This window comes from Equus asinus, chromosome 1 (assembly GCF_041296235.1).
Source record: "Equus asinus isolate D_3611 breed Donkey chromosome 1, EquAss-T2T_v2, whole genome shotgun sequence".
Classification (NCBI taxonomy): domain Eukaryota; kingdom Metazoa; phylum Chordata; class Mammalia; order Perissodactyla; family Equidae; genus Equus; species Equus asinus.
The window spans coordinates 105306423-105327086 of NC_091790.1; the positions used below are offsets into that span (position 1 = coordinate 105306423).

Here is a 20664-nt window from a genome sequence, read left to right on the forward strand (position 1 = left end):
GTTAGACTGGCTGTAAGATTTAGGGTTATCAGGACAATCGAACTTGAAAAATTTGGGGGACCCGAAACTTGACTTCCAGGGGGGATTTTGGTTATCTTTGTGGAAAGTTGGAAAAAGCAAGGCGGCAGTGATCCTTTTGGCAGAGTTCGGGAGACTTAATGAGTTTTCCTTCTACCTCTCTTCCATGACTCTGAACCATTTCTTCATCCTAAGTAGGAAGAAGAGCCCCGAACGTGAGGCTCTGTTTCAGACACCTCCCGTCTGCAGGGGAGTAAGTATGGCAGAACTGTCCACGGTCACAAGAAAGAGAGCTGACAGCAGTGTCACTCCTGCCAGGCACTGTGAGGACATGAGGAAGTGGGGAGAGTTAGAGTGGGAGCAGGATTCAGGGGAGCTGCCCAGACACAGGCAGGCAAGGCCAAGGTCGTCATAAAGGAAGCTTGGGACATGCAACCAGGGCTCAGCAGGGACAATGACAGGAGGGGAGTCAGATTTTAGTGCAGAGCAGAAAATGAAGGATTAAATGTAGTTGAGATAATGAGGTGGGAGGGGGTTGTGAGAGAAGGGGGTTGACATTCAGAAAAAAGGTCAACAGAGAAGACAGGGCTGTGCGGAAGGTCTTTCCAGGTGCTGGCAGGTGCTAATGTGGAACATACTGGAAAATGAGAGAAGACACAGAATGGAAAAGCCACAGAAGGGCCTGAGCTGGATTTCTCTGGAAGCATGGTTCTGGGATGCTGGTGCCCTGGACAGGGAAACACTACAATTCGGCAGCAATTAAATTGAACACAATTGACTAAGCACACACCACAGGCTGGGTCCTGAACAGCGTTGAATCAGTCTGGTCTTAGGTATAGACTCCTAATGATAACACAGTTTGGTAAACATGAACGGAGCATGAGGAATGCAGAGATGAGGGAGCGACTCAGGAAAGCTTCCTGGAAGAGGGATCAGGGACAGTGGATCTGGATGCCAAAGGATGCATGAGCAGGAGTTTGCCAGGCAGAGAAGGTGGCAAAGCCATTCCAGGATAGGGGCACAGAATGTGCAGAGAGCATGCGCCCTGTCAGCTGGGCTTGGCAGGGAGTGACGAGGGGACACCAGAGAGGTGACACGCCCAGATGCATAGCTGGAAGGTCAAAGGACTGTTTTGTATTGGGGTCACTGAGATACATATCATCCACTTAGGAAAACACCCTATACTATTTTAGGTCCCTTGTGGATGGAAATATCTCATTTACATCTCATTCTGGGTGGCTTCAAGAAAAAATTGAGAGCCAATTCAGGCAAGGACAGGGAGAGGAAGTTGATTTGTAAAAATGGTAAATCAGTACATTTTTGTATGAAAAAATAATGGTTGGAAGTGGATCTTCACGTGGCATTTTAGAGAGCTAATGTAAATAAACCACCTTCCTTTGGGCTTCCTATTAGCATCAAAATTACTTTTGGAAAAAAATCGAGTGCCTTCATGGATGATAGTCTTCAAGTATAATAGCTACGGTATTTAAGTTCTGAAAAGTTTCAATGCTTTGATTTTATGAATTGCAATATATTTCCTTTCAAATGTCCCTACTCTCTTAATGACACTAAAAACTCTGGCTAACTTTTGTTGGGATTCAGTCAATGGAAGAATAAATATACACAAAAATGATGTTTATGCCATTTATGAGGAAATCATTAATTCACAGTCACAGGACAGTAATAAGGCAAACTGGGAGGATCTGGGGCCCTCTGACTTTGGCAGGGAGCTCACCATAACCCACAGCAGCCGAATCCCAGGGAGGGAACAGAAGATTATTCTTGAGCTCCACCAAATATTTCTGTAGTAATTTTTTTTGTGCTCAAAAAGATACTTCTCTCTCTCTCTTTTTTATCTAGTCTTTTTCTGACTTATTTTCTTGCATTGCTCACCAAGGATCTCTGATGTGATACTGCGGAAGTCATATCTAGGCCATCAGATCCTGGTGTATTTTTTTTTTTTAATATTGTTTGTATTTCAGATGATAACTTTGCAGGTGCTCAATCTTTCATCACGGGAATAAATCATCATCAAGAGTAGTTGACACTCTGCTCTTAGATTTTATTCAGGCTCTTTTCATTAATGATAGGCAGATGTAAAAGTTGAATTAAATATGTGATTATTTTTGCTAGGTTAAAGCAAATCCCCTCAGGACGTCTGGTCTGAGAGCTCCGTACGTCACTCCGCGAAAGTGGACTTCCTTCTGAGTGTGGCTTAGGGAACTCTCTGTCCTGTAATTTATGACCTATTTTACTGTTGGAACTATGCTCTCGTGAGATCGAGCATTCATCATAAATCACATGAAAAAATAAATTGAGAAACTTCTCTACTGTACCATAGAAATCCTTTATTTTTTAGTGCTTGTCCATGTTATATTTCTTCAATGTAAAGGATAATATTTAAAGAAAAAGCTGAAGACCACTATCCTTATACCTCTAGCTCTGAGCTTTTTACTTTTGACTCTGGGCATTTTATGATCTGCTATCCTCAGAATCATAGCTTTTATATCCCGGACTCAGACTTGTGCATCTCCTGTCGATTCACCCAACTTGTTAACTTTACTACTCGTTCCAAGGTGTTTCAACTAGAGCTGATGCCAAGAAATAGTAATAGTCATTCATCTATTTCCAACACTTCCCTGATATTTCTGACCAGGTTCACCATCGGTTCCCTTGATCTTTCTGGGATGAGGCTAGACCACTGACCCATGACTTGAACAAGAGGGACGGGCCCACCAGTGCGTGCTGTGACTTGGAGATTCAGGAAAGCTCACATGTCACTCTAAGCTGTGCTCACATGTTCTCTCTGTATGCACCTACATGAGAAGTGCCTGCACATATACAGTTACGGGAGTCCTGCTCTCTGGCATGTTGGTTGTAGCTGATATGACTTGGATTTGCAAGGCACATCCCCAAGAAACTGAATGTTTATTCCCGGTTGCTAGACCTCCAATTAAATGGTGAAGAGGGTGGCGGTGGTGGTTAGACCAGTAGAGGATAAGATGTTCCCACCGCGGTAATGAGGTTTCATTCCAGGAGCCAACAGATGCGGTATGAGAAAATTTCTCAGGTGTGTCTGTGCTCATGAGACACTGTGGAAATGGGCTAAGGATGTCTACTGTGGGCAAGGGGTTGAGGAGTGGCACCATACCTGCCTCTTGTTTGCCATTTCCTTGTTAGGTCTTTCTCTTGGGTCAAAACTGTGTCACCTCCAACCTAGAGCTGTAACTTTATGTAAGAGCAATAGTCTATCACCCACACACCCTCCTTTGAAATTCAAGTGAGAGTGAGAGCTACTTTGTATTAAATGTTGATGATTTCTAATTAATTCATCACCTTTGGGCAATTTACAACTTGGCTTTGTTGACAAATAGTTTTTAGCAGATTATACGAACAGAGGGTAATCTCCTCATTTCCCCTCCTGGGGTTAATTTTGGAAGTAAGTTTGAACAGATAGAACTAGGGCTTAAAAAGCCAATGAAAGATAGAGAATCTTGCCTTATTTTGGGAACTGTATAGAAGGTAGAGAATCCAATGGACTCTCGTAAATAGTAAAAGAAACAAACCAGCTGAGAGATGGGGTCAGGGGAGGGGCTGAAGTCCTCAATGATATATGTGGTAGGGACTGCCCCACGGCCTGTGATAAAGCTGAGGAAGAAGAGGATGGCTGGGAACCTTGGCTCTCCAGGCTAGAGAGTGGCCTCCATAATTTAGATTTACAGCGAGAATCAGAGGGAGTGAGACAGAGGTCTCTGAGTCTGGGCAGTGTGTTCAGACCTGGCTAGGTTCTTCCTCATGTTTTGACCTGGAGGAGGTCCTTTTGCTGGACACTCTCATAGATCCCCTCACTACTCCCTCATGGCACTTACTGAAGATCTCAGGGACATATTTGTGCGAGTCTTTGATGAACGTCCATCTCCCTCCTTGAACTGTAAACTCCCCGAAGGAAGGGCTCATGGTATCTGTCTTGCGCACCAGCCTAGCTTCCTGGTATGGTGCTTGACAAATAGTAGGTGGTCAATAAGTATTTTGATTAAACAGATTTTTTAATATTGATTGAACAAGCAAATGGATTTTCCGAACACAGCTTTCGAGTGCCACCAAGAATGGGGTCTTTCAAAGGTTGGATCAGAAGCCAAAGAGAGGCAATGGCTGAGGTCTCTGGAAGGTCACTTCTATTTTCTTGCAGATGAATGAGGTCTCGGTGCTTTCTTCCTCCCCTTCCCTTTGTATTTTACTTCCTTGCTAAGTGCTTTACATTATGCAGTTTCTCAAGAATTCACAGAGCCATAAACTCGTTCACACACTCACTGTTAGTCTCCATCCTTCCCTTCTACGCACTTCCCTTTGTTAGTGCACCCTCCAACTGTAAATCTGGGTCTTAGCCCATCTCTTGCTTCTTAACTTACACAGTTAATGGGACTACTTGTTTCAATCAGAGACAATCTACACTTTAAAGCATTACAACAAAGAAATAGAGGAATTAATGTTTCTCCATTGCTTTACCTGATTTCATCTCTGCATTTGATACTCTTGTTCACTTCCTACTTCTTGAAAACCCTTGGGTGCTAGGTCATCACACTCCATGATCCTCTCCTACTTAACCAACCATTTCTTCTCTCTCTCCCTTCCTCTTCCATTCCTTAAAAGTTGGTGTTTCCCAAGATGACTCCTTCATCTTTCTTCCTTCCTTTGCTCGTCATGCTTTCTCTGAATATCTCGTTTGTTTTCAGCTACAGTGTATGTACTCCTGACTCTCAGATCTAGCTCTCTTCTCCTGAACTCTCCTGCAATTCCAGACCCTTGGTTTCAACTATCTAGCACGTGCTCTCTGAATTCCTATTTGTGACTTGCTATTGTCTCCTAAACGGTTTGTATACCATAGATGTTTCAGCACTTCAGTTCAACTTCCATCTACTACGAGAGTTGTTTTCTTGAAAAATAAAGCTGAGCACATTATTCCCCTCTTTAAATATACCTCTTACAGATTCCGAGGGCTGAAGGGTAAATCAGCATCATTACCATCATCATGACGATGTAAGTGCTTGCTGTGCATCAGGCACTCTTTTAACCACTTCATATACACATTAGCTCATTTAATCCTCACAACCACTCTGTGGGGAGGTACTGGTGTATCCTCATTTCACAGATGAGGAAACTGGGGCACAAAGGTGATGGTCATTGTATTCAGGATCACACAGAGGCAAGGTCCCTCCTTCTTAGCTTGATCATGGAGCCTTTCCCATGCCTACCCTCAGCCTCCCTCTGTGCTCCAATCACATGACCCTTCCTCCTGTTTCTCAACATCCCATCCTCCTTCACGTTTCCCTGCATTTGTGCCTGTTGTTTCCACTGCCTGGAATTTTGCTAACCCATATTTACCTGGTTAACTCTCACTCATCCATCAAGACTCAGTCCCCAAACCATTTTCTCTGTGAGGACTCAGAGCTCTCTGGACAAAGCTGATCACCCCAACTCCGTGCTGATATTAAACTTTGTGCACACCCGTTCTCTAACTGGACCTTTTCTGCTTTATTGCACAATGGGGTTCTGCTGATATATCTGTGTTCTCTGCAAGACCATGGGCTCCTTAAAATAGGGAAGCATCAGTCTTTCATCCCTGTTTCTTAGCACTTAGCAGGGGCCTGCTGTACAGTGGATTATCAAAATATGCTTGTTGGAGGAACCAATTAACCAGAAACTCTATGAGGTCAGGGACCGTGTCTTTTTCTTCAGTACTGTGTACCCAGCCTCTAGCATGACACACTGGAAATGCCTGACTGACATGTGAATGAAAAAATGAACTGGATTTTCATGGTGTTAATGAAATTCAACCAAGCAGAACTTCCTATTTTTCATTCTCTGATTTGTAGGCAGCAGTCTCAGTGGCATCAAGTTGGGATCTCTTGGTGTTTAATAATTTTTTTTTTGTTTACTGTGAAGGCATTGGTGGGTTTACTTTCGTCTTGACTCCATCTTAAAAATTGTCTGGAAATTAAGTACCATAAGCGGAGATAAGTAAGAACACATCCCTATTGGATTTTAGGCCACTATCTCTGTTTATAATTTAATACATTCATATTTTTAAGCTAGAGAGCTATTTCGTTATCACCCATATTCACTAAGAATAAAAAATAAAACCTACTTGCCTTTTTATAGTATTAATATATTAGGATTCATGGCATTAAATATTTTGTAATTTAAAAATTACTTTTCATTGACTGGGATCAAACGGAAGAAGGGCGGTGAGGAGAGGTCTCCATGGAGCTGTACTGCCGGGACGTGAGCCTTTACCTGCTGGCCAGGCTTGATGGGTGAGAGCGTGATGCCCTGGGTGTTGATCACCGGCAAGATCTGGTTCCCGATGACTGTGGCAATGATCTGGCCCTGGGCGTTTGTCAGGAGCTGGGGGGTGATCGGCTGCACTTGAAGGCCCTGAGTGCCGCTCGCTGCTTGACTCGATGGCCCCGGATTCGGCATCAGAGGAATGGTCCCAATAATCTGCAAGAGACAGGCCCAGAGGTGAGGCGCCGGGCTCTGCTCAGGGTCTGCGCATGCAACTGAAGACCAAGCACACCCTGGTCTCTGTAGGAGGCTCCCCAAGAGCCGACTCAGGCTCCGTGAACAGCTCTGGAGATGTGGGTGTGGAAAAAAGTGGCAGAAGATGAGCGTCTAAAGGAGAGATGAGCACACATGGACTGAGTGTGTGGAGGGAAAGAGAAAACATCTTACTCAAAAATAAAAGCAAGCATCAGTGAGAGCAGAAACATGTTATTTCTGCCAGGGCAGTACAGACATCTGTTTTCTCCCCCGGCATTCAAGGCCCCAGTCTAGCTGGGGAGCTGCCTCCCTCCCTGACAGGAGCTCCTCAAACACAGTGTGCTCCTTACATCCTTGCCTCTGCTTAGTTCTCTGCTCTCCATCCCTCCTTCCCTCCACCGACATCCTGCTCCTCTCTCAAGGGCAGGAGCCATCTTCCTGACATCCCAGAAGGATTAGGTGCCCTGCACGCTGGTGCTCCGGGTGGTTGGGGGCCAGGCTCTGGGGTCAGGGAGACAGGATTCTGTTCCCAGCTGTGCCGCCCGCTAGTTCTGCAGCGTGAGTCAAGGAGCCTAAGCTTTCCGAAGGCTTGAAAGAACTGGCATCATAAACTGATGTTTGGAACTCTTAAAATAGAGGTGCAATGACTACTGAGGCGAAATTAAATTTTTAAAAAGTGCATTTTAAATGATGTGTTTTAAACTGGGGCCTAAACATTAGAGGTTCAAAGCTTCTGTGGCAGGTGGCAGGGAAAGCTTTTCTTTGCATCTAGTGGCCTCTGGCTTCAATGAAGGGGTTGGGTGAGCGTCACAGGAGGGGCCTGGCCGGATCTAATCACTTTGCTAAGGAGAAAAGGAGCACGGGCAGGCGGCAAATGTACAGGGCGCCTATGAGAACCAGAAACATAGACCATATTCATACGCTGTTAGGGACCAATTTAATCTCTAAGGAACGAAAATGTGATCTCCGTCTCCCAATGTTACGGCGTCTCCTGGGGAGTCACGGAGCTGGCGGTGGGATGTTCTTCCCCTCCGCACACCACAGGATAGTTAAGCAGTTCTGTTCTGCTGGTCGTCTTCCGGGGCCACCTCCTGGATGTGAACTGTGGTGACGTGGCCTGGGGCCCACCAAGACATATTAATAATTCTCTCTCAGGAACGGCTTTCATGTGTATTTCATTTCATTTCACGTACTTACAATGGCTCCGCGAAGTGGGCATTGGTTTTGCCCCCACTTAGTAGATCAGACAGTGGAGGCTCATTTCATGGAGGACTTTTTAAGTGACAGAGCTGCAGTGACTTCAAGTCTGCCTGACCCCCAAAGGCTTGCTTTTCCATTGTCACCCAGCTCCCACCACATGGAGGACATTGGAGATGGCTTGCTTTTAGAAAAGGCACTGCCTCCTGTTGGCAACTGCCCACCAGAGGAAAGCTGCTTGTGGACTGAATTTATAAAAGATTCCGTGTTCTACCCCGACAGGACCCCAAACTGGGTTTTGAACATAGTTTCTCAATAAGTGTCTTTTGAATGGATGGTTTCTGGGCTCAGCTATCACTGGGATCCAGGTGCAACTGGGACTGCAGAACTGCAAGACCACACCATTCAGTGACAACGATCATGGTGGAGGAATCGTGCCCTCCTCACTTGGCAGTCACTTCCACCACGAAGGCCCCTGTGCGGTGGCACTAATGGAGGAGCTGTGTGAATATCAAGTATCAATGGCTGTTGTCCATGGATGCTGATAAAGGTCAAGTCATTACTGTGAGAGTGGTCAGCAATCCCTTTGGGAGTTTGCAGCTCTGAAGTCTCACTGAGCAAGCCTGCAATCTCCATCCCGCAGCATCAGCAACGAGCACGTCCCATCAGTGCCAGCAAGATCAGGAGGCGTCCACATCGATAGATGAGAGCACATAAGCACTTTATTGATGAGTGGTCTTGCATTAAGCAGCTCAGGATTCAAAGGCTGTTCCTATGACCCGCCCCCCCCCCCCCCCCCCGCCCCGAGGCAATGTGGAGAGGCCTGGGGAGCAGGCTCCTTGTCCTGAGCCCACGCTGGATACTTCCCCTGTCCACACTTGCACTGTGAAATGTGCACTTCCCCTTTGCGCAATGCACTATGAATTCTAGGTGGCTGACCCATCCACTCTGGCTTCCCTGTGTCTTAGGCCTGAGAAGCCCTGCTCCATCTGATCGGCCTGAGTTGAAAGCCTCTGAAAGCTGGATTCATTTAGATGGCAGGGTTGGGGGTTCTATTTTAGGCAGGATGTCAGCATGTTGATGAGCCGGAGTGAATAAGTAGCCCGGGAGAAGGCTTCAGAGTGAGGCACAGCACCTGACAGCTACAGAACACACTGTGATGCAGAGAGAGGTATTCTGCTCCGAGAAGATTGACACGAGTCTGTGCTCGCCTCGCAATAATGAGATGCTCTGCCTGCTTTCCGGGTGGAAAGAAGAAGGGCAAACACACGCGACTCACCAGCCTCTTCTCTGTGCGTAGCCTTGCCTCCAAACAATGCGCGTGACATTACTAAAACATGGCACCACTTATGTCCCTCCTTACCTGCTCCTCTCTTCTTTCATGGGCCTTAGCATCACTTACTAAGGGTAGGATTAGTGTCAGCGCTAGTGTCAGAGCCAGAGGGGTCTGGAATGGCACGACCGAAGGAGCCCTTAACAAGAAGAGTTTGTCTGCGAGGTAGGGGTGGGGTCAGGGGCGGTTCTAAAGTCAAGAAGCCTTCTGTGAAGTTATCTGTTTCTCATTTTTGTTCCCCTTTTGGGGGCGTTGGGATCACCACCTCAGCAAGTCAAAAACTTGGCAGTGCCTCATGGGGAATTTTCTAATATTCCCCCATGTATTATGAAATACTGATTTTAATTTGCTCCCGTTCATCGAAGGGTAGAGAGGATCACACACTGCGTTGTCTAAAAATTCTCAGATGTGTCTGTTTTACTGAGGCTGGCTCCGATTCCCTTCAGCACTTCCACAGATTTCACCAAAACTCCTCCTCAGATTCTGACTTCAGAGAGCATGACAAGGAACGAGAAGAGCCAAGACCGCCAAGGTGAAGGCTCTTGGCACCCATGAAAAGTTGGCTATTTTACCTGTGGAAATCGTACGTTAAAATGAGAAGTCTTTTGATATTCAAGGGAAGTACTTGCATCTACACACATTTCAACTAAATAAGGAAATTAAAACTGAGATTTGACAAGGTGTTAGGGGAACTCTGATTTGAGGGCAAAGGTAGAAAGAGGATGCTTTTTGAGACAGGCGTAGTCCTAAGACTAGCTTTTGGAGCTTGTCTTTCTGGCTCCCAGAGCTAAAGATTTACCGCTAGGAGATGCCCTGATGAAAGGACATGTCACTGAGCAAACAAGGCAGCTAGGCTGTGACTCTTGCTCAAGGCGTTACTACACAAGACAAATTCTAGCTCTCCTAAGATGCTGAGGACTCTGGCAGAGCAGCCCAGGATACCTGCAGACCCTTCTCTATGTAAGGCACCCCATCATATGCCATGGAGGATACAAAGAAGATGAAATTGGGGAAAAGAGGGGGCAATAAGACAGGCACATCATGTGCAAGGATTCTAACAATCCAACGGAGAAATGATATGTACCAAACGAGTGGCAAGGACTGTCCAATGAGAATCTCCATCCCCACGTGCTTGGTGCTCAAAAGAAGCCTGGGAAGGAATGAGTGATTTCAGAGGAAGAAAACGAGGATGGTTAGGAAGACTTCATAGAAGAAATGGGGGCAGAACAGCGTCTTGGAGGTTGAATGGGATTTGGCAAGACAGAGAAACCATTCCAAACAAGAGACTAGCCCAGAGGTGAGAAACACGGGGTATGGTGTGTTGACTAATTTGGATGAAAAGAGGGTTGAGATAGTGGAGCAGCGACAGGTCAGCCTGGAAGGGTCAAACTCCATCCAGGCAAGGGGTTTCGATGAATGGTTTTTCAGGGGGAATTGGGGAGGAGTGCTGAAATGGAACTATCTCAGATGTGAATGTGACAGTGTGGATAGAACGGACTGAGGTGGCGAGAGACTACAGACCAGGAGATCAGTCGCTAGGATGCCATTGTAGCCATCCAAGTGTGAAGCAAAATGCCTCAATGAATCCTTGACATACGGGTTGCTTGATTCGTTGACTTCCAGTTCACTTCAAAAAGTGCGGCCTACTCTATGCCTAGGTTGCAACATGAGAAATTTTTGAGTGAAGTTATTACCCCATCAATCCCATAGCAAATAGCTCAGTCATCGTTTGCAATGATCCTGTACGTCTTTGCCCTGACTCTAACAGTAATGGTTCATCTTTGATGAATGCTTTAAGTAGGCTGAGGCCCATACTGGTATTGTAATGATAATTTGTGACCTAAAAGCCTTCCAGCCTCTCTGACAGGGAATTTATTTGGTTGTTGCAGTTCATGTCCACTTGTCTTTTTCCTTAGAGGAGTTAAGAGCATAAACCACAACTGAGAATAAAGTTCATATTGCAAGAGCAACTAAAAAAGTTGTTAAAATGACTATTAGTATTCATTGGCACTTGTATCCCTGTTTTCATAAGAATTTGGGTAGCTTACACATAAACGTTACTATCATTAATTCAGCAGTAATTATAATTTAAGCCATCATAAAGATTATCTTGTGATTGTAGCAAATCCCAGCAATTCATGGCCATGAAACTCCTTTGGGTCATCAGCTTATCATCCCAGTGCCCTTATGGACCTCAGTGTAGTTGAGGTATTCTGTAGAGATGAATTATGACCGGTGGAGGGTAACGTTCATTGAATTTATTCACTGCCAGCATGTAGGTGTCATCAGCAGCAGTTGAGGGTGGTATCGCAGAAGCCCAGGGCATCCAGACAAGTCGTCTGATGGGCCACATGTTCTAATAGTCTATGACATGCTGTTAAACTCTGCTACGGAGAATGCGATTGCAGATGTCAAATTGACAAGTAATTTTGTTGCACATATCTTTAAGAAAAGGAAACCGCCAACGCTGTAAATCGGTGACTTCCTCAGGTCTTTGAATCCATCAGCAGAGACAATTCTTTGCCAAATATTTGTGTAACCTCAGCACTTTTTGGTCAAGAGGCTTTTGTTAACAGTAGTATCACCATGTCCATTCCTGAACAAAGGGCTTATAGCATTCGAGAACCAAGGAGCCTGTGGTGAGCAATCGTTAGAATGGAAACAGCCAATCACTTTCCCTTTCCTTTCTCATCTGGCCACAGACACTTCTCTTTCTTCCGCCACAGGACGATTTTTGCCTCCTTTATGTAATGCATTTATTCTAGTCTCATGGTGCTCAGAGTTAAACTCAGAGTTATTTTGGCAGTTTTGATTAGCATGTCGATTCAGGAAGAGCGGAACACAGTTATTTCCCAAACAAAATGTATTTTTCCAAGATGCAATCTAGTACCTTTTTGTGTTTGGCTGTGTCCAAGATGGGGAACAAGAAAAGTGTGAATACTGAGAAGCCCTCTAGGAGAGAATCTGAACGAGAGAATGGTAAAGGCATGAAGAGAAGCACACAAAGGGGTTCAATACAGGAAGACACTCAACTAAGGACAATTAGATTTAATCCTACAGGCAATGCCGATCAGTTGGTTGTGGCTCCCTGATACTCTGGAAGTTCCAGGGTTCAGGAAGAAATAGTGCCATGATTGATTAACAATGTCTGGTGAGGGTGTGGGCATAGAGAATGGCAGTCAGTGTGCCTGAAGGCAGCATTACTGAAGCCCACGATATGAGACCAATTATCTTAGACCAACCAATGGATGACATACATTTCTTTAATGAGTGATTGTGAAAAAGAATTTTTTAAGGTGAACATTTTAATGCTTTTATATTATGGGTATTGATAGGTACTCTGCCCCTGGGAATATCTACCTGCTCAGTGTTTCCCACTGTCAGTTACAATTAGGATCCCTGCCGGGTGCTCTACTGTTTGGTTTCAACTTTAGAAACATACGACTCACAGACAGGAGGAAAGAATTGGAAGTGTCAAGATCTTTGAAATGTCACTTTCAGTCACATTATGAGAAGACTAATTTGTATGAAAACTGAGCTGTAGAAACAGCAATAACAACAATAAAAACAATCCTCTCCCCTAAAAGCTTCTTAAAAGCCATTAAAGGTAATTCTCCTTAAGAGTTCAAGGTGTATATAGAGGAAAAGATTCCCCATGGGCTGGGTTCAAGGCCAGGCTTTGCTCTTAACTTGTGGGAGATTATTGGTGAATTACTTTGTTTTTTAGAACCTCAGTCTCCTCATCTGTAAAATGGGAACAATAATGTCCACTTCATAAGGTTATTGTGAGAACTAAATAAGATAATGTATGCAGAGCATCAACACAGTGCTTTGCCAACCAAGTAAGCGTTCAATAAATGTTTATTATTGACTTTGCTTACATGCTTTTGTGGTTACTCCTGGGCTTTTGCCCTAAGCTGTGGAAGCTCTTTTGAACTCTTTTAAGTGTTATAATTTCACCATGAATGTAGTTTACCATGAGGAACAGAAAACACTAGTTTACCATGAAAAAACATTAAGTTGTCCTTGTAGTAGAATACTAAGTTGGAAGTTTTCATGGAGGCACCAAAATTCAACAGGTGCTGTGTTCCAAAGGAGGGGTTAGACCATTTTGCCGAATTTACAGAGGAAGTTTCCGGAAACCAGTTAGACCACTCCGGGACTCAGACCCTCACAGTAAGGGTAGACACAGAACGCTTTTTAATTCCATGCCCCTTCCTCGCTCCCGCGGACAGGGCATGGAGGGCTTTCTCCTCACCTCAAGGTTAATGAAAGCGGTTGAATAAATATTGTCCCCTCAAATTTGGGGCACATACCCCTGAGGAATCTAAGGGTAAGAGGCTGTGGCTTTTGAGCTGAGGAGGGAGGAGAGAGAAAGGCAGGTAGAGGAAGAAGAAGAAAGAGAGGAAGAGGAAGCAGAAGAAGTAAGAGGTGGAGGAGGAGAAAGAGAAGAAAGAGAGAACTGCTCTGCGTCAGCACTGGCAACACTCCCACTGACAGCAGAGCAAGGATGAGTGTGTTTCCCTGGACTCATTATCATGGGGAATCTTTTCCTCTATATACACCTTATCATGGGTCTGAGCCACATAAAATCCTGTCCCAGAGGATCCCCTGGGCAATGGGAACTGGGCCAGCATCACAGGGAGAGCCTTGAGGAGTGGATCTGTGGAAAAACCAGCCCTGAGAGGAGAGTGAGCAGCTGGAAGAAAGCACACTGCCCAAAGCGATGTGCCAGTGGAAGGTTCCAGCTGGGCCTCCAAAGACCTCAGGAAAGGTGCTCACAGAAGCCGGCTTGAATTGTCTGGTCCGCTGGCCCAGACGGTGGAAGCCATCTTGTGACAGTTTAATAAAGTGGGGCCATTCTTATCCTCCATCTGTCCTCTCTCCACCTCAGCCTGCCCTGTCAGAAACAGACTTAGCAAGCTGAGGAAGGGAGAATCACCTGATTAGGGAAAGAAAGTGGGGCTGGGTCACCCTTTCCCACAGTAGCGGGCAGTAGGAAGGAGGAGCTGCCAGGGCTCATGGGGGAGGGGAGTGGGAAGTTTGCTGGGTCCACAGTTTTGATTATTGCCAGGGAACTGGGCATTTCATTTGCAAGTTAAAGTGACCACAGAGATGGTATTCCCCCAGAGTACCTAAAAGAAGTTGTGGGGTAAGATCCCCAGCTTTCATCCAGGGGGAGGGGAAGGCCTATGGCCACAGAGAAGGTGGAAAGGGACAAGGGACAGTGGGAGGCTTTGATGATCAAGCCCGGAGAACCAATTCTGTCCTCTTTCCCCACTTCTATGGGAAGGGGTTTGATCATCATAAATTACTACAGAAAGAAATTCAAACTTGTACTTCTCTCCTAGTCTCCCACCCGCTCTTGGCCATCTCACCATTGTATGTGTGAGTGGATCAAGTGTGAGAGTAATGTACTCTCTTTCTATTTTTTAACTTAATTTTAGCATTTCGGGCCTATAATTAAGCAGCTTGTATAAGTTAAACACGACTTACTAATGAATATTAGTGAGTATTTTCTAAGTCATTGCTATTTGTAATTTTCAAAACAGCTAAAGATAGGGACTGCCTTTATCTTAATTATTAAGGTCAATAACACTAAAAAAGGAGATTTTGTGGGGCACACTGTCAGGACTTTGTTAGCTAAGAATGCTTGAAAAATAGAGGAGGAAGGAAGGGAAGAAGGAGACAAAGAGAAGAGAGAATTTAACAAGCTACCAGAGGTAGAGAATTTAAAATTGTGAGCAGAATATACATTTTCCTGCAAACTGTGAATTGGGTTCATTTCTGAGAGGTAGATGCTGCTATTTATAACACTGATTGTCAAAGTTTCAGTTGACTTAACAATGGATACTATTCAAATGCCTTCGTTGCTAAAGTTCCTCTGAAGCTTTTGAAAACCTGAAAATGATAACAGGGAAAGCCAGTGCCCACCAAAGGAGAAAATGGTGATGCGATGTAAGAAAAGGGAAGGTGGGAAGAGTCAGGAGAAATTCTGACAGGGTCACTTGGCACTTATGTTAGCAAGATCATTCTCATGACTAATCAGCAGTATTCATAAGATATAATAAAGATGTGCCTTTATGGGTCTCCATTTCCTCTCCTATCTTTAATTAAACCCAAGACTACTCCAAACTCCCAAACACAATATTGAACACAGTCCTTTGTTTGTTTTATTGTTGGGAAAGAAGAAATCTCATGTGTGTGCCTTTGTTTGTCAATTAAAAATGATGAGGCGGGGGTGAAAGATCCTACTAGATCTTAATGGCCTAAAACAGGATGAAAAATGTCATTTCCCAAGGTGTTTTACAAGACGATTTGTTTATACAGCACGGCCTGGATCCTAGTTATGCAGTCCATTAGCAGCAAATATCTTGCAAGAAACTCCATGTCTCAGGGAACTGACAGGCCTCCCAGGTAAGAGTCAACTCAACTGATACAATGATCATTCTTATTGGACCTGAATCTTTCTTGAGTCTTCCGGCAAAATGAAGTTAGCAGCCGCAGCCCTATTCTAAACTGTTGACAGTTCCTACTACAATAATCCTCCAACTGAATCTGGCATTCTCTATACTCTGGAGGCAAGGGTTGTCGGGTTTTTCTGTTTTTCTTAAATTTTAAGATGCATGATAGTACCCATTCTTACATATTTTACTTTAATTGTGAGATTTGCTATTTTCTCTTGTATTTGAGTTACCACTCAGGCATTAGGAAGCATTGATAGAATAAAAGTTTTGATCCAGAATATAATCAAAAGATTAAATTAAATTTACACGAGATGATATTACATTGAGATGAGAATTAAGCAAGGAGTCATCATAACCGCCTGCATGGTATATTCCTGGAGTCACAGGTGGACTGGGATCAGTGTTCAGGAAATGAATCCTTTTCTTGAACACAGTATAGGTGCCCACCATCAACACAAGTTTTAAAATTATGTCTGAATTATATATTTACTATACTGAACAGCATAATGGCAAGCTCTGGATTATTTAGGGGTTCTTGATTTCTCTATAGTGCTGTTTTCCTCTACTGCTCTGCTTACTTTTTACTCAACTGGAAGGTGGGATGAGGAAGACAGAAGAGGGGGGAGTCAGTTTTGCAAAATGTTAGCTCAAGCTTCAGTTGGGCATGAGGTTGGAATCAAAGGTTGACTGGCTTCCTCTGTGACTGGTAAGAAATAGTGAAACAAAGTAAGTTCTCCCTGCAAAGGTCAATGAGCAAGACTCACCACCAGATGCAATTCTCTTGGACAAGGAAGGAACTTGGAGAGATGCTTCTGGAAATGGACAGAGAACCTGACACTTTGTTCTATCTCTTCCCCTCGGAAATTTATTGCTATGGCTCTTATATACTCAAAGGCTTGGAGTACATGAGTTTGGTTGTTTATATAAATATTAATTCTTTACATATCAAAAGTATGCTTACGTGGATAGATAATACAGACATATTGGCAGCATTTTCATTGTCAAGAGTGGAGGATTGGGGTAACTGTATAGATAAGTGTGACAAAGGGAAAAAAACATCTTCTACTTTGCCTAGAAAAGCCAGGCAATTGTCTGAATCTCTCTGCTTTATTCTGAATGACTTCAAAATTAAGAGTGTTGTTTGATTTGTGCATCTACTCATGCACAGGTTGATCACTCACATACTCACTCACTCGCTCATTCACTCAGCAAATCCTTTCTGTGGCCTGCTGTGTGCTCAGCTCTGGGCCATACCACATTGCTCTCATTCCCAGAGTAGAAGACTGGGAAATCATCCAGCCATTGGAATTCATGAGAACCCTTTCTTTTGGATTAGTAGAGGCGTTCTGTAAATCTTGCTATCTATGGCACCAGCAACATGCCAGTGAAGAAGAAAGTCTAGGCTCCCACTAGTCAGGACAGTCAAGATGGCCACAGTTTACAGAAAGCTAAAACCCCTGCTGTTGACAAGAGTCATGCCGGCTCTTTTCTCCAGGGACACTGCTGCAGTGGTCAGTGACTTGAGGTGATCTCCCATGGTCCTTCCTTTTGAGGACTGACTGTTTGTATACTTAAATGTGTTATTGGACAGCTGAATTCACCCTTCATTGAAATAGGTTCTTATATTCTCTGGAAAAGTGGTAGCTTTAAAAAAAAATCTTTGAAGAAGACAATATTATTCAAATTCGATTTCTGCATTCCATTTATTAATGCTCACTATGTGCCAGGCACTGGTTGAGATTTTGGGAGTCTGAGAAATAACAGACGACTCTAAATTTTGTTTTTAAGTCACTTTGATTGTAAAAAGAAAATGGCTAACATGTCTGCAGAACTCAGATAGCACTTGGGGCTGGATTACTTTACTGGGGGGGTAGGTGGGGAGTGGATCCCTTGGGACCTCTGGTCCCCAAGAACACATATTGAAACTGCTGCTTTCCCACTGGAGAGTAGAAATGACAGGCTCACAGTGGGGGATGCCCTTCAGTTTTCACAGAACAATGTTCCTCTTCAGCGACCACTCCACAGTCATAACCTCTGCCATCTTGATTCCACCACAAGGTTCCATACGAATTCATTACGTGGTTACAAGGACTCAGTTCCACCATGCTATCACAAAGCTTCCCCTTCATCTATGAATATATTATTATTTTCGTATCTATTGAATCCTAATTGAAATAAAAACAAATGTATATTTCAACCCATAGTTATTTCTAACAAGGGCAAGTGTGGCGTCTCATACAAAAGTAAACTCCTTCAAGCCATCATGGCCCCAGTTTCAATTTGTACCTTCTCACTTTATTTTCAATGGGAAGAAATAATAATATTTGTAAATATGATCAAATGCTTCAATTTCCAACTCTCTTCAGAGATTTTACATTTTCATTGTAATATTCATTATATTTGTCCAGTAGGATGTTCCATGTCCCAGAAAACAAAGACAAATTCTTAAGGATGAAGTGGAAATATTTCTTTTCATCATTTCTTTGTCCTTTTCCCCAATGACTACAAATTAAATCATGAGTACTTTTCATTTTCCTTGCAGGTGCCGACACTGTGGAATTGCTAAAACATTTTTTTCCTTCAAAAGAGAATCACAACTATGGGCAAGCCATCATTCTGCAGGAAGACCAACTTTGTAAGACTTTACATGGCTTTGCCTAAGACTTTAAGTTTTAATGCCAGCAAAAAAATATCTAGAATTTGGGGAAGTATTTCTGCTTCTGCCTACTGATCCCAGATTAGGTGACTAAATCAGATTAAAGTTATTTATTGCTTGGGAGAACACCTCTTGGGTTGACCCAGCCTTGGTCCTTCGAAGCTTTAGCAAAGGTTCCTAAATGAAGCCCTGGACCTATGAACTGTTTCTTTTATATTTCTTCCCAAATGAGAGGAAAAAGAGCTACAGCAGTGACAGCAGAACAACCCTAAATCAGGGACCAGTGATATTCTAAATTCTTTGGAGCAGTGGGAATTGGGGAAGGAAATGTTTGGCAACTGCTCAAAGAAGTACCGCAGATATTTAGCATCAGGTAGTGCTCTAAGCACATTCAGGCTGTAAAGCTGAATTTAAATTAGTGTAAACAACCGAACAAGCCTCTAAGAGAAAAAAATGGGTGGGGAAGGAAGCCACTCCAGGTGTCATTAAAGATGCATATGTTTATCACAACCCTGTTTCACGAGTCCAAGATGATTTGTATGCTTTTTGTGAAGCGAATATCCATTGTTGTGGCAGAATTAAATGTATTTTGATACTTGCATGCAATATTTATCTACCTGTTCAATCAGAAAAAAGTCCTCATGACTCTAACATGTATTACTTCTTCAATTTCCTCTTAGTAGATTTTTTTAATGTTCTTTAGGGTGAGACTGCAGAATTTCTCATTTTTCCCAACAAAGACCATAACTTATTAGAATTATGCTGATGAGTTTTTCTCATAAAATTGCATCCTCATCTTTTCATAGGTGACCAGTCTGTACTCTTACCCCTAACCAGTAGGCAGATTCTGATGGATGTAAGTAAAGATGGCTGCTGCAGGCTTCCATTTGTGGATTCTCATAGTTTTCTGGTTCCTATGTTAAAAGTCCCTCAAACAAAATTATATATGTGTGTGTGTGTGTGTGTGTGTGTGTGTGTGTGTGTGTGTGTGTATACTTAACTACTCTGGTACTTCAAATTTGGTCCTGGGAAGAGGTAATTTATCATTAATAATAAACCACTATCGTAATGATTTTCTGACCATTCTGTTCTAAGTTCAATACTTTGTAATTTACGCCAGGAGTACGAATTTTAGAATTTTTAATTTCAAAAGCTGTTTTCGAAGTACAGCCTTAGCAAGAATATGTTTCACAGTCTTCCTAGATGAAATCCTTCACAAACTACACCTATATATTATTAAATAGTGTAAAGTTGGCATAATGATACTTACATTGAAGAGGAATTGAGAGATGTAGTCACAAAAGTATCAAATTAATCCATAACTCACAGTTAAAATATAATCTGCTTAACTTCTCTAAAACATTTGGGGCATTTCTAGCAATGTTTGTGGTATCCAATTTGGTTTCTGAGAAGGCTAAATTCTTAGTTCTTTCTGATTCATCTAGGTTCCGGACTGCAGGGAAAACTCTAGACACACAAAACCATTGATATTATCCTCATTTCTATTGTGTTATCTCCATATGAGCTGAGAGGAGCAGAAACTCTACTTTTCAAAGACTTTTAAATGTATATGAATTTGTGATCTCAAAAAATCAAAATGAGTGCTCAGAATCCGAAGTAGCCGGCCATGTCACTCCCTTTTGTGTTCGTCTTAGTGATTTGTATATCACCTTTTAAACATAAATGATTTAATATCCTTTTCCCAAGAGAGTCACCCTTTATATTAAAAAATCTAAACAGTTCTTTTATAACCCAATGATACAGAGAAGATCCTCACATTAAAATCCATTTTTAACTTACAATCAAATCTTTAAATTCCATGTGAACTTAAAATTGATTTTCGTTTTTCTGGCTGTACATATCACTAACCTCTTCCTTTTGGTTGTCTGGGAGAGCTTGCTAACATCACCTGCAGATTTACTGAAGGTAAATGGAAATGTTTGTATTCTCGAGCATCTGTGGAAACGCACAGTAGTTAAATGAACCTGCCCTGCATTTTGATTAAATCAAGTACAACATTTGTTATGGAGAAAAGTAGATGCTGTCATGTCCAGCAGCTGTATAGTCATGTTACTGAGGCAAGCTAGACATCATCTAGCCTTCTCTGCCAATAATCTGGAGAAAACAAGGTAGTCCGGCTTACCCTGTTAACAATGGAGAGGGCAGCAGACTCAAAGTCATCAAACTGGCCCTCTCTGTGCTGGAGCGGCCACGGGTTCAAGGCCGAGGCAGTCAGGGGAACAAGACGGAAAAGCAGCACTTGCTTGGTCCTCACTATGTGCCAGGGCTGTGCCAAGCATTTAACATCCTTTATTACTTTTCATCCTTACAACAACCCTGAAACGTTAGTAGTTAAAAAAATTGAAGAAAGTTAAGTAAATAGACAAATGCCATTTGCATCAGACATGGTAACACTGGATGGCATTATGCTTAAAAGCGTTTCCATGAGAAAC

The 20664-nt window shown here is 43.2% G+C and overlaps 1 protein-coding gene across 2 annotated transcripts in view; it reads right to left on the reverse strand.

Annotated features, from left to right (window-relative positions):
- POU6F2 (POU class 6 homeobox 2) overlaps window positions 1-20664 on the reverse strand; it is a 450158-nt gene that overhangs the window by 18612 nt on the left and 410882 nt on the right. For both annotated transcript variants that reach the window (XM_070504520.1, XM_070504519.1), the window contains one exon: window positions 6313-6519. In XM_070504520.1, the coding sequence (XP_070360621.1) occupies window positions 6313-6519 (207 nt within the window). The remainder of the gene's footprint in view (window positions 1-6312; window positions 6520-20664) is intronic.